The 13,568-nt window shown below is 41.2% G+C and overlaps 1 protein-coding gene across 4 annotated transcripts in view; it reads right to left on the bottom strand.

Moving 5' to 3' along the window:
* The window catches only part of LOC126999089 (BSD domain-containing protein 1-like), a 34,315-nt gene that overhangs the window by 548 nt on the left and 20,199 nt on the right, over positions 1 to 13,568 (bottom strand). For 2 of the 4 annotated variants that reach the window (XM_050861457.1, XM_050861455.1), the window contains 2 exons: positions 2,727 to 2,845; positions 1 to 911 (listed from right to left, as the gene is read on the bottom strand). The exon at positions 1 to 911 is cut by the window's left edge and continues 548 nt beyond it. In XM_050861457.1, coding sequence (XP_050717414.1) covers positions 888 to 911; positions 2,727 to 2,845 — 143 coding nt within the window. In that variant the 3' untranslated portion in view covers positions 1 to 887. Of the gene's footprint in view, positions 912 to 2,726; positions 2,846 to 3,642; positions 3,726 to 13,568 lie in introns of those variants that run through there. The other 2 variants (XM_050861456.1, XM_050861458.1) reach the window with 1 other exon arrangement.

Here is a 13,568-nt window from a genome sequence, read left to right on the forward strand (position 1 = left end):
TATTTCTCAAAACTAAGTTGAGTAGTTTTATCTCCTGCCAGAGAGTGAACAAACTAAAGACAATATCAAATACAGGTAACTCTCGATTTACGCGAGTATTGTGTCCTTGAAGAGGTCGCGTAAATCAAAAACAATGTAAATCAAACAAGAGGTAGGTTTCTATCGAAAAATAAATATTCACTTCATTCAGTGGAGAGAGAGAGAGAGAGAGAGAGAGAGAGAGAGAGAGAGAATATCCATATCACTGAGATATCCACTCAGGCACTCAGCCTCACTCGTGTGAGGAAGAAATGAGGGACACCATAAGCGACTGGCTAGTATTGGTACCGGTACCGAGCAGTCTGGTACCGGTACCGAGCCATCTGGTACCGGTACCAAGCAGTCTGGTACCGATACCGAGCAGTCTGGTACCGGTACCGTACCGTATAGCTGGTACCGTTAGTACCAGTACTGGTACCGATACCTGCCCACCCCTATTGTTGAGTAGCGTGGCAGAGTGGGTACTGTATTGTTCAAGTGGCGCACGGGAAGAACTGAGCTCAGCTGTGTGGCTGCGGCGCCGTATGAATCCAGTTGTGTGAGACATCTGGTGGCCACTCCATAAAATATTGCGTGTAAGTGAAAAAAACGTGTAAATTAAACATTTATTTGGATTTTGGATCCCACGTTAAATCAAGAGTTACCTGTATTAGTGTAAATAAAAATAATGCAGGGAATAAAATTATAGTTCATTGGAGGCTGGCAAGAATAGACAATATACTATAACATTTAGTTTAAATAAAAGTGACAATCAAAACCAGAATACATAATCTTACGGAGGTGCAATACCCGGCCTCAGTGCAAAACACACGTGAAGATGTTTGGTATATACTTTCAAGGTTTCCTGCTCAGTCCCAACTCCAGTCTTCACTCTGAAATGACATAAAAAGGAATAATGAGAAAACCCAACCATGTCTATATAGGAAATTATGATGATAATGACGATATAAACTATAAATTCCTATGTTGTGGGGAGCAAGAATTGCGTAGATGAGTAGCACAAACTAAGTGTTTCTAATTAAACTTGTCACCTTCTTGGAAATGAGACACCAGAAATGCAGGATAGGAACATCTTGAACAAATACTAAAATGAGTCAGCAGAAAACTCATCCTGGAATTTTCCACATCTCAAACGCCTCTTCAAATGCAGTACATATTGTTTTTCTTACATTTACTCCCAATATTAAATAACAATGATCATGACGATCTTTTAGGAGTGAGGAGCAAGATGCTTCCTGTATGGAATACAGAACAATGCAAGAGGAGGAAGTACCAGGAATAAGAGAGCAATGAAAGTTTGCATACGATGCCTTCTCCTCATGCCTCAGTGCTGAGAAATAAAACTGTTTGCTACTTAATCCAAATCTCTCTATATACACATTACAAACTTCTTACTTGGTTACCATTTGGATGGATATCTATACTTCTCAAACTCCACCAATTTTACATGAATATAATTAATATCTGAAATCTCAAAAATAGTTTTCTATCTGAAGGGCATCATATCACATTGTTTATGGTTAACTTTTTCTTTACCTCTGCTTCAAATAAGTTTTATCGATATATATGACATCCTATTCATGCAAACATCATTACAAATTTGGTTGATGAGAGCTGTAAAGAATTGCAAAAGAATTTGGACAAACTATTGAAATGGAACTAAATGCTATGTTATGGAAATGGGGAGAAAGGAAAGTAAGGCCTAAATGACATTATGTGGGAAGGATAATGAAAAAAAATGGTAAAGGAAGAAAAGACCTTGGAGTGATAATAAAAAAGTCTATCACTGGTAGGACATTTTAGGGGAACAACATACAGATTACTCATAAATATGAGCGGCATTAAATTTCACTCATGAAGAAATGTTAAGGGTATTGATAGTATCTATGATGCAATCCAAGCTTGAGTATTCAGCTGTGGCAGGGTCATTGTACCTGTACAGAAAGAAGTACTTAAAGAAAATTGAGAGGATTCATAGAACTGCAACCAGATTGGTGCCTAGTTTAGCACAAGTATCGTATGAGGAGAGGTTGGAAAAAGTGAACCTGACTAAATTGAAAGACAGGAGAGAGGAAATTTAAAAACAGTGTTTAAATTAGTTAATGGATTAGAAAATTAGGACAGGAAAGATTTAATCAGACACAGTGGAAGAATAAGAGGTCATGGGTATAAGTTAAAGAAAACTGGATGCAGAAACAACATTACTGAGTTTGGTTTTCTAAATAGAGGTATTGATGCTTGGAACAAGCTGGAAGTGGAAGTGGTGCAGGCAAGGAGTATCTACGACTTTAAATCAGATATAAGTAGATTTGGAGACAGGTCAACATGAGATTAACTCAAACCCTGCATACTACCACTAGACACATTCAGTTTGATAGGAAGATAGGAATATGCAGTGGTGGTGTTGGTGTTGTCTCCACAGAGATAAATATTAGGGAAATAGAAAAATTCAGAAAGCAGTGATTCAGATGAATAAAATATATGAAATTAGTATCAGGTTACTGGTCAATAACGAATTCATGACCATAACCATTGCTGAAAAATCAACATAAGATTTGGTGGATGCTTTTCAAGTAAAAGATACTCATTTGGACTTCATGCGATATTATACAATCAGATACACTTCCAACTGAATCATGTGTCCAGATAATTAGAGGAAGTTCATTTAAATTATTTCTAATACCAACCTTTGATTCCTCAGACTTCTCCGTTTTGTTAGCCTTGGTCGTGCTGGTGGATGCAGAGGAAGACGGGGGATTTGTTGCATCTGTAGCATCAACCTTTTCCCATTCATCTTCATTGCTTTCTACAGGAACATTGGAAATAGCAAGATAAATATTTCAACTAGAATTAAACAACCACCTTTTATAATTCTTCATTAAGTAAATTAAAGCAGATACTGAAAAAAGCATTAAAGAAGTTTAAATAAAACATGAAAAAATATGCATGGCAAATAATAATAATAATAATAATAATAATAATAATAAAAAAAAAAAAACTTAAGCATGTGTGTGTGTGTGTGTCTGTCTGAGAGAGTGAGTGTGTGTGTGTGTGTGTGTGTGTGTGTGTGTGTGTATTTACCTATAGTCAATCTAGTAGGAACTGGTGGACGGGGGGTGACAGCTGTGGGGTAGCTAAGCCCCACACCTTGCCACATACTTTTTAACACCTCTCACTTCCTCTCATATGTCAGGTATTTACTACCTTTAAATGAATTTAATTAAACAACTGGATAATCCAATAAGGTCATATAGCATTAAGATTGTTTCGTTTTCAAGATAATAACAAAGATTTTGTATAAATACCACGACACTTGACAACGTTGTATTCCAACGTTGTCATTCTACACATCCAGAGCCCAGGTCACTTCTCTCAAGGTCATGGAAGGCTCAGCAGGTGGCCCGCCTCTGCCTCTCCCACCCCTCCCTCTCCCTGCCTCTCCACGTAGTCATTGGCTGCACAGCCGTGAGAAAGAACTCATTTACAATGTAAACAAGTACTTTTTAGAAAAAAAAAAAAAAGAGGATTTATCATACCACCCACAAGAGTAACTGCAAGAACAGTGAGAGCCACTAATGTTAGTGAAAGAACTATTGAAAAAGTCTGCGCTAAACTGACTCATGAGTGCATGACGAAGAGGTCACCAGGGCAGCATGTATTCTCGGCCTCGAAGAAGCTGGGCCGTGCTGCAACAGTGACAAATGTAGACGATTTTGATCAACGTGTAATTAGATGAAATGTTCTAGGATTCTATGAAAAGAAAGAACTCCCTACATTGCACAAAATAGGGAAAGAACTCAAGGAAAGTACAGTAAAACCTTTATAACTAAGTATGATAGGGGCTCCAAGCCTTGCCGAGTTATGCAAATCCCTTATTCTTCTTCCCCCCATTTGCATATTTAGTCAAAATTTTGAAAAAAACACTGCACTACACGGCAGCAGTAAAAGCTTAAATTAACACATACAAATGAAGGGTCCGCTGTACTCATGTAGTCCAAGCAGACAACATGTGGGTGTTTAAGGAGCGACCAGGAAGAGTGAGGATACACGTTTTTAATACAAGAATAGAGCAGGCAAGCTTTGACGAGAGTAAACCACGAGATGTGGAGATAACTCAGCAGCATACTGAGATGAATCAGAGAGTGACAGCGAGTGTGATCAGGTGGCCCAAGTGTTTATACAAGTTCTAAGAAAATGTGGGTGAGGCAGGACGAGTGTAAACAACAGGATGTGGTTATAACTTGGCAAAATGCCGATATACCTGAATTTTTCCCATTTTCCTTTCGTTATTTGTTTGAAAAAAAAAAAAAAAAAAAAAAAACAAAAAATTGTTGCATTGCCGAGTTATATCAAATTCCGAGTTATACAGTGCCAGGTTATAAGGGTTTTACTGTATTTCTTTCAAAGGATGCATCGAGTCCCTGCGTAAGGTTCTATTTCAGATGGGATTCAGATATGCTAAGGCTGATGGCCGAAAATTCCTACGAGAGAGAGAGAGAGAGAGAGAGAGAGAGAGAGAGAGAGAGAGAGAGAGAGAGAGAGAGAGAGAGAGAGAGAGAGAGAGAGAGAGACCTTGACTCTAATCCCACAACTGGAGACAGAGATGTGGCAGCGTGGTATGGAAGGAGAGACCCACGCGGAATCCCCCCTGTCCACCAATTTCTCCTAGATCCAATATACAGTACCCTCTCGAGTTTCGCGCTTGCTTTGTTCTGAGGGTATAGCGCTAAACTTGAGGATCGCGAAACTCGAGGTATTGAAAACACTGAAAAAGCACTCATCTGTTCCGACCTGTTTTTTTTATTTATTTATTTATTTATTTATTTTTTTTTTTACATGTGGGCTATGGCGCCGGTAGACTATCCATCTGGGCCTGATGGTCGGCCTCGAGCCCGTCATGGCTCAGGCAACTGTTTATAGTGGCGCCATTTTAACTGGCTCATGCTGCCCGCCCCGGAGCTCAATTTTTTTCCTCCTTTACTCCCTTGTTATCTCAAAAACGTACCTTGGAAAAAGGAAGAAAACAGGAAGAAAGAACGGGTCGTTTTAAAGCCACATATGAAGCCCTACGATTGGCTGAGCTCTGAAAACACACTTGTGATTCGCTGGGAGTCCGATGACGTCATCGCTGGCGCTCACCCGGTCAGCGGCCTCACTGTCTTAAGGCGGTGTCACACTGGCCGTTTTCTTCTAACCGTTGTGGCTTCTGGCAACGCCTGTGTGCCCATCCGGGAGCGAATTGTGCCAGTACTCATTGTCACCACTGCGCGTGAGCCGCCAACCCACCCATCTAGACTCCGATCGAGTAACAAGAAACACACACACACGCACACACCAGACTCATCATGAGCCATGGCAGATGTTTCTCACATACAAAAATGGCTTCACCATTTCCTAGAGTGTGTTAGAAGCTTAGAACTTATTTGGCGAGTGGTTCATACAAACCAAACATACTCAATGGCAAGAAGAGAACAGTGTTAAAGACGACTGCTCTCTTCTTGCCAAGAGCCAGGTTTGGTTCATGTGAGCCACTCACCAAATACGTTCTAACACACTCAAGAAATGGTGAAGTCGTTTTTGTTTGTCAGAAACATCTGCAATGGTTCCTAATGAGTCTGGTGTGTGTGTGTGTGTGTGTGTGTGTGTGTGTGTGTTTGTTGCTATTCGATCCATGTGTATGAGTGGGTTGGCCGCGCACACGCAGTGGTGACAATGAAAACTGGCATGCAGGAACCACAGGCATGCCACACCCGCAACTGTTTCTTCCTTCCATTTAACTGCAGCAACAAGTCCATAACTTGGGTAATGGCAGCACAAGCCGCGACAGCCCTTACTTTAGCAGACGACGCCATGTTGATACAGGGCAAGTGCTTTGTTTATGTTGTAGATGTGGATACAGGCAACCGACCTTGGCCGTGTGTGATGCACACCCGTAAAAGTTAGAGTTGCCGGTTGCCCTAGCTAGCGCCAACTCGGTGGGAAGAAAAAAGCCCTGTGTGACACCAGCTTACGGATAACCGTAAACTCACTCCCGGTTGGGCGTACGGGCGTTGCCTGTGCCTGCGCGAAAGTCCATATCTGTATTTGTCCAGCTTTTCCTTAAAGTTATGCACACCCTTTGCCGATACTACATGCTCACTTAGTCTGTTCCAAACCTCTATGTTTCTTTGCGGGAAGCTATATTTCTTTGTCTCTCAAGCATCTTCCTTTCCTCAATTTTTTACTGTGTCCTTGTGTGTTGCTGGTGTTTCTTCCTTCTCTTAGTAGTAACTCCTCATTGTCTACTTCTTATATTTTAATCAATAATTTATAAATTTGTATTAGGTCTCCCCTTTCTCTTCCGTGTTCCAGCATTAGTAAGTCCATTTCCTTTAACCTTTCTTCATATGACAATCCCTCCAGTTCTGGAACCATTTTCATTGCCATCCTTTGTATTCTTTCTATTTTTTTTTTTTTATGTATTTCTTCTTATGAGGAGACCACACAGTTTCCGCATATTCCAATTTTGGTCTAATCATAGTGGTTATTATCTTTTTTGTCATATCCTTATCCATGTAGTGGAATGCTAATCCTATATTTCTTGCCATTTCTTACCTTACTTGATTCTTTTGTAAAAACTTGCTGGAACCTCTTGTTTAGCAGCTCAGTCATGTCTTTAGGATCTTCGATTATCTTATTTCCATCTTTCAGTCATTCTATTTTTTCCCTTGATTTGATTTTTCCATTTATGAATCTATAAAACAGTTTAGGTTCTTCCTTGCACTTTTCAACAATATCCTTTTCATATCATTTCTTCTCTCCTTATCTTCACATATTCATTTCTTGCTATCTTAAAATATTCTTTTTTCCTTTGATTCTTATTTCTTTTCAGTCTCTTCCATGCTTTGTCTCTTTTTTCCTTTGCATCTGCACATCTTGCATTAAACCAATCCTTCTTTCCTTTTTCTTTGGGTTTATATAATGGGACATATTTCATGACTCCTGTTTCATACGCCTCCATAAAAATATCAAACTTTTCCTGCACTTCGCTTTTTCTCTTCAACTTTTCCCAGTCTAGCTCGCTTAAGATTTTCCATGTCCACCTTCCTATAGTTTCTTCTGTTTCTTTTATATGATTCGTCCCCCTCTGTTTCCATCTCTATTATCACACGATCACTTTTTCCCAGGGGGCATCCATATCTTAATTCATTTAACAAGTGCATTCCCTTTGTTAGCACCAGGTCCAGTCTCGCTGGTTCGTCGTCACTCCTGTATCTTGTGTTCTCCGTCACCCACTGCATCATCAAATTCTCCATAGTCAATCTTAAAAATCTTTCCTTCCACGCCATTTCACTACCTCCACTTTCAAATATTTCCCAATTTACCTCCTTACAGTTGAAGTCTTCAACTAACAAGAATCTTTTGTTTGCTTTGAGTAACCTACTCAAACTCTGAATGGTATCTTCAATCATGGACTCATATTCTTCACAGAGACAAAAGTTATGAGCGGCCAAAAGAGGGGTCAATTTCGGGAAGAGAGGTGTCTTGATACATTCCTCTTGAAAGAATTCAAGTCAAAGGCAGGAGGAAATATAGACGAAGGAAGGCTGTTCCAGAGTTTACCAGTGTAAGGGATGAAAGAGTGAAGATGCTGATTAACTCTTGCATAAGGGGTTTGGACAGTATAGGGATGAGCATGAGTAGAAAGTCGTATGCAGTGGGGCCACAGGAGGAGGGGAGGCATGAAGTTAGCAAGTTCAGAAGAGCAGTCAGCATGAAAATATCGATAGAAAATAGAAAGAGAGACAACATGGCGGTGGACTTTAAGAGGTAGAAGACTTTCAGTATGAGGAGGAGAGCTGATGAGACAAAGAGCCTTAGACTCCACTCTGTCTAGGAGAGATGCATACTCCATACGAGGGTTCCCTGGATGCTGTGTTGTGTTGTTTCTGTTGCTTTTTTTGCAACTGTGCCCTTAATCATACCTCCCAAGCATAAAGTCTCTTCTGATGGCAGTGCTTGTAAGAAAGGAAAGCCATCACAATGGAAGTGAAATTAGACATTGTGCAACGATTGTGCGCCATTTTGTTTTGTTGTGCTTTTTCTCTCTTTGGTTTGTGCTTTTTTTCATTTGACTTTTGGTCTTCATTATGTCTCCCAAGCATAAGACAGACTCATCTGATGGCAGTGCTTCAAAAAAAAAGGAAAGACATCACAATGGAAGTGAAATTAGACATTGTGAAGCGATTGGAAAAGGGAGAAACGGCGATGAACATTGGTCGTGTGCTGTACTTTTTTTGTTATTGTTTTTCATTTTATTATTTCATATCTGTGGCGTAGAAGTGTTTTACATACAAATAGTTACTGTCTAATTATGATTACTACTGCGCTAGCACAGGTGAGTGATTTAGGTGCTTATGGCACTTTGATTTGAGGGTTGGGGCTGACAGATCCTTCTAATAAAGGGTGTGTTTCGACTTACATACAAAATCGGGTTATGACGGTGTCGTAGGAATGGAACTCCGTTGTAGGTCGAGGACCCCCTGTATATACATTCTAAGCAAGCCTGGCAGCACAACTCTCCTAAATGTTCTCCACCATCACCGCTGGGGCAAATCCACTCCTAGGTCTCAGGTACTCTCCAATGCACTTCTTGGCAGCTCGAAGAGTCTCACATTTGAAGATATTCCACAGTTCAACAGGGTCCTCAAGGGTGCTGAGCACACTTAACCAATTTGAGACTGTCACTGCATACTCCTGAGCACATGCCAGGTCTTTCAGCTTCTTGAGATGAAACACAGTATTATTGCATCTCGAAATTCTTTCTGGCCTGATATGAAGCTTGAGTGTTGCAACACCAAGCCTATGATCTTAATAAAAAAAAAAAAAAAAAAAAAAAAAATCCAGAAAACCCTTCCTGAAGGATCCTCCAATGAGTACTTATGAGGAAGTGGTCAATCTCCTTTGCTACCCCTCTGGCACTGCTATACCAAGTCCAATGGTGCAGCTCTGGTCTCCGGTACCAAGAACCTGCAATTCTCAACATCCTGGATATTTCAGGAGGAGAGAGCTATTGATGTTCCTGGTATCAGAACCATGGGGACCAATACATAGCTCGTAGCCAACCCTGTCAATGCCAGTAGTAGTATTGAAGTTGCCCATGACAATGAGTGTCCCAAGGGGGTCACTGGTGACTGGTCTAATACGAAGTCAGCTTTGGTGTAGAACATCTTCTCTTCAGTTTCACACATCTTGGTAGGAGCATACACTGTAACAAGAGACATGAAGGCTAGAATTTGCTTCAGCCTCACTTGCATTATACGCTCATGAACCGGAGTAACCTCAACAACAAATGGCTGCAGTTGGCTGGAGATGCCCATAGCTACCCCCTTAAGGGCCCATAGTAGATTTTTTTAGTGATTTTGGAGCAAATGTAGTGTTTTTAGGTTTTAGGTTCAAGTAATTCACCAACACTTTGGCAATACCTTGGCAGAGTGTTATGGGTCTGGGAGCAATTTAAATGCCTCTGCGCAGCATTTAAAGCAACCCATATGCTCAGTGTGTGATTAAAGGTCCACAGTGACGCATGAGAAACTTGTGTTTCTCTTTGATTTTTTCTAGAATTTTTAAAGATTTTTAATTTTCTTTTTACTGGAGAGTATGGCAACAACCTTGAAGCGGCTGCCTGCACACTGTGAGTCACGGCCGGGCACATGCTCGTCAATCGCTAGTAGCCCTCGGGCTTTTCACAGAGGAGGGCGTATCGCACTCTGTGGTCCTTTATCATCCCTCACTTTTTCAATACTGCCGCCATATACATAATCCTCACTTCTTCCGAAGATGGGTGGAGTATAAAAGGGAGTGCAGAAAAAGCAACTGAACCTTCAGAAAGCAAGAGATCGTAAGAGGAATCATGAAATTTTTGAGGCATCACGTTCACCGTCCCAGGATACAACTGCTAATGAGATGCGCAATGACATCATGTCTTCATTTTACCACTGCTCCTCTACAGTTGCTTCTACCAAAAACCTATCACAGGGCAACATTTCACCCAGCCATTCCACTATGAAAATCAAGTTCTGGTTGGATCCGAAGGACAGACTAGTAGATGTCTACAAAAGGCTAACAACTGATGGGAAGACACAAAATCCCAATGAGTCACTGCACCACAGAATATGGCGCTGCTGCCAAAAGCATAAAAATGCCACCAAGGAAATGCTGGACTTCGCTACTGCACAGGATGTGTCCAACTTCAATAGTGGATACTTGTCCAGCGACCTGTGCAGTAGTTCGGGAGTGCCCTTCACTGAGAAGAACTACAAATACCTCATGAAGGAAAACTGCAAAATGGACAAGCCAATCAAGAGGAAGGTAAGAAGAAAACAGCTACAGAAGGGCCTGGAGGCATATTCATCTCTGGGGCGCATTAGCCAGGCAGCGACACTCCCACAACTTCAAGCCTTGTTTTCTTGAAACATAGGTTCGCACTTCCCCGTCAGGGTAACTTTCTTATTTATCAACCGATTTCTTTGATTTTTTTTGTGCGTTTTTATGAATGGATTTTCTACAAATATTATTACTTACTTTTTTCAGATATTAAAAAAAAAAAAAAAAAAAAAAAAAAATCTATTATTCATTATGTTGGGAATGTAACTTTTCATTAATCAGTTTTAGAGGTATATCATTATTTTTTGGGAAAAGTAGCTAATAAGCAGTGAAGACTAACTCTTCGAGTATACATAAAACTTAAGTGTGAATGATTTTGACTCATACTTAGTAAGGAATGCATCAATATGTAAAGTACTCTATTTTACATGATTTTTATTTTTCTTATTTATTCTTTCATAGATATCAGGATGAAACTTCGCCTCATGAAGTATCTTATGGAAACAAACTTTGAGTAAAATTCACAAAAGGCTACGATGATTTGTAATTAACACCTTCCAAAAATCTACTATGGGCCCTTAAGACAGAAGCCATTCCCCATGCCAGACCAGTAGTAGGTGAAGCCCCCCTCACTGATCTCACTACTGCCAGGCCTCCTTGTCTCAGAGAGGTCCCACTATGTCTATCCTCAGCCTTCATAGCTCATCTGATAGGAAGGGCAGTCAGTGATCCCAAGAGAGGCTCTGCACATTCCAGGAACCCACATGCACAGCCCCCTGAAGGTTAACCGCAGGTCTGGTTCTGCAGGCAAGCACCGCCTCTGCATGGCCATTCCAAAAACAAAAAGAGAGGATAGGGGGCCCTTCTTCCTTCGAGGTGTAGGGGTTCTGTAGGCTTGCGCCACAACCCTGACCTCTTCTTACTTTGTTTCTGGTTGGGTATAGGGTTTTTGTTGAGGGAGAACCAGCCCAGATCAGGGGCTGGACTGACTGCTCACCATAGGGCAAGGACTGGGAGGATTAATCTCCTGGTTACTCCAAGAAAGAAGCATGAACAGGAGAAAGAAAAAGAAAGAAGGACAGTTCGGGGAGGTTAAGAACACTGCATTCCTCATCCAGATAGAGCTGGCTCTACCCATGGTAAAAAGTGGTTTTACAAATATGCCCATATCTTGTTTCCTACCATATGCATTACTTTTTTATTGTCATATATATTTTCTACTAACACTGGAACCTCACAGAAAACAGTTGGAAACTACAGTAAAACCCTGACTATTCAGCCAAAGGGTATCTGGAAATCCCAATAATCTGGCAAAAATTTGGCTGGTCAAAAATTGGAAAAAAAAAAAAAAAAAAAAAAAAAAAAAAAAATCTGATGGGCATAAGATTTAAAATACCTGTGCTGCACCTCCACCACCTCCAGAGTAGGCCTCCCCTTCATCAGTTGAGCCTTTGGCCATGCAACATTGTGCAATGTTACCAGTAGTCCAGTCATGGGCATGACACTGCCTTTGCAATGACAACAGCAATGAAGCTAAGCTAACAAGCTTTGCCAAGATTATTCAAACACTTGAACCAAGACCAAGACTGAGCCGCACTGAGTCATTACCCTGGGGGGATATACGGTCAGCTGGACAATGTAAACAAAGGGGTCATCATCGTTAATGAGTGCGACCAGTGTCGCCTCTCTCTGCTGCATCTTCTTACTTTCTACGAATGTTTTGTTCAGCAGTGATTCTTGTTTCCAGTAAAGGGTCACCTGTAAAGGCAGCTGAGGGAATATTGTGAAGGAGCTGTTTGTGGGATGCCATCTTTGTTGCATTCAGCAGACTTAAGTGTTGAGCATTATGTTTGAATGAAATACTTGTATGACTTAAAAACAAGGAAGAAATAAAAAAAGTGCTGAAGAGACAAGGAGAGTCTCTAGGCTAAGCAGTTCCTTAGGTGTCCGTTCTAGTCCTCTAAGCCACCTCCCCGGTCTTAAAGGTCCCAGCTAGCCTTTCCCCATAACATACAGCATATGCAACAGAGAACTACTCGTGCATTGTAATATTTTTCTTTTACCAACCCGTAAACATCCTAGAAACCATAGGAAACAGAATACTTATGGCTAAAAACAAGTGGGAAAATAGAAATATAATGTGAGTGGAAACCAGCACCACCCCTCGGCAGCAGAGCAATCCAAAGCGATTAAGTGTGAAAGCTCAAGGTTGAAGGGAGTGAAGCACTCTGTATGAGGTATGGTGAGCCAAGCGATGCTTTGGGCTGCCACAAGATGCTTTGAGGCATATTGCTACTAGAGGCATTTTTTTAACTTTCATCTATGGCACTGATAAGCTTTCTTGGTGAGGCATATGAATCAGCCCTAGCCTGCTATGGTGCAGGCAAATGTTTATAGTGGCACTATCATTCTTGGCTCATGCTGCCCCTTGGAGTTTATCCTTGGTTCTCTTTTAGAGAGAGTCTAGAGTTTGGGTTGAAAGATGGTCTTCAGGACAGCACGTAGGTGTAGGTGTCTTAGGTCACTCGGCGATGACTGAAAAATTGTCAGCTTGATATTGCGACTGCATACTGACCTCTCAGCCACTACCTCATTGCTACTTTCACAATTGCTTTGATTTCTATACCAATTCCTATGGTTTTCAAATATGTTTTAAGGGTAGTAGAAAAAAAAATTAAAATGAATAGAATCAGGATATGGGCACATTTACTGATCCAATTATTACCATGTAGGGATGTAAGGCACTAATGTATATAGGATCATGTAGATAGAAATGTGGGTGTCTCAACACTTGTTTAGACTTTGGTTGCTTTGAGAGTGGCAACAGCTGGAGGAATTTGCTGAGGTCGACACCGGCTGACCAGAGACTGTCACCCTTGAGAGAGAAAACTTAGAGCCCAGAGGGAGAACTTGCAAGAAGGGGCCGGATGCAAGACGTGTGGCCTCTCATGGTGTTGGCCTTTAAAGTGACTCCTCATACTCACTGAAACTGTAAATATGTGTAAGACTATAATGTAATTATAAACTAACACCACTCAGGCGGTGGCTGAGTGGTTAGCGTGCCTGCGCTGTGTCCAGGAGGATGCGAGTTCGAGCCCTGCCCGCCGCCAGAGCTGGGATTTTTCCAGTCATCGCCAAGTGGCCTAAGGTGACCCACATGCTGT

The sequence above is a fragment of the Eriocheir sinensis genome, chromosome 2 (assembly GCF_024679095.1).
Source record: "Eriocheir sinensis breed Jianghai 21 chromosome 2, ASM2467909v1, whole genome shotgun sequence".
Classification (NCBI taxonomy): domain Eukaryota; kingdom Metazoa; phylum Arthropoda; class Malacostraca; order Decapoda; family Varunidae; genus Eriocheir; species Eriocheir sinensis.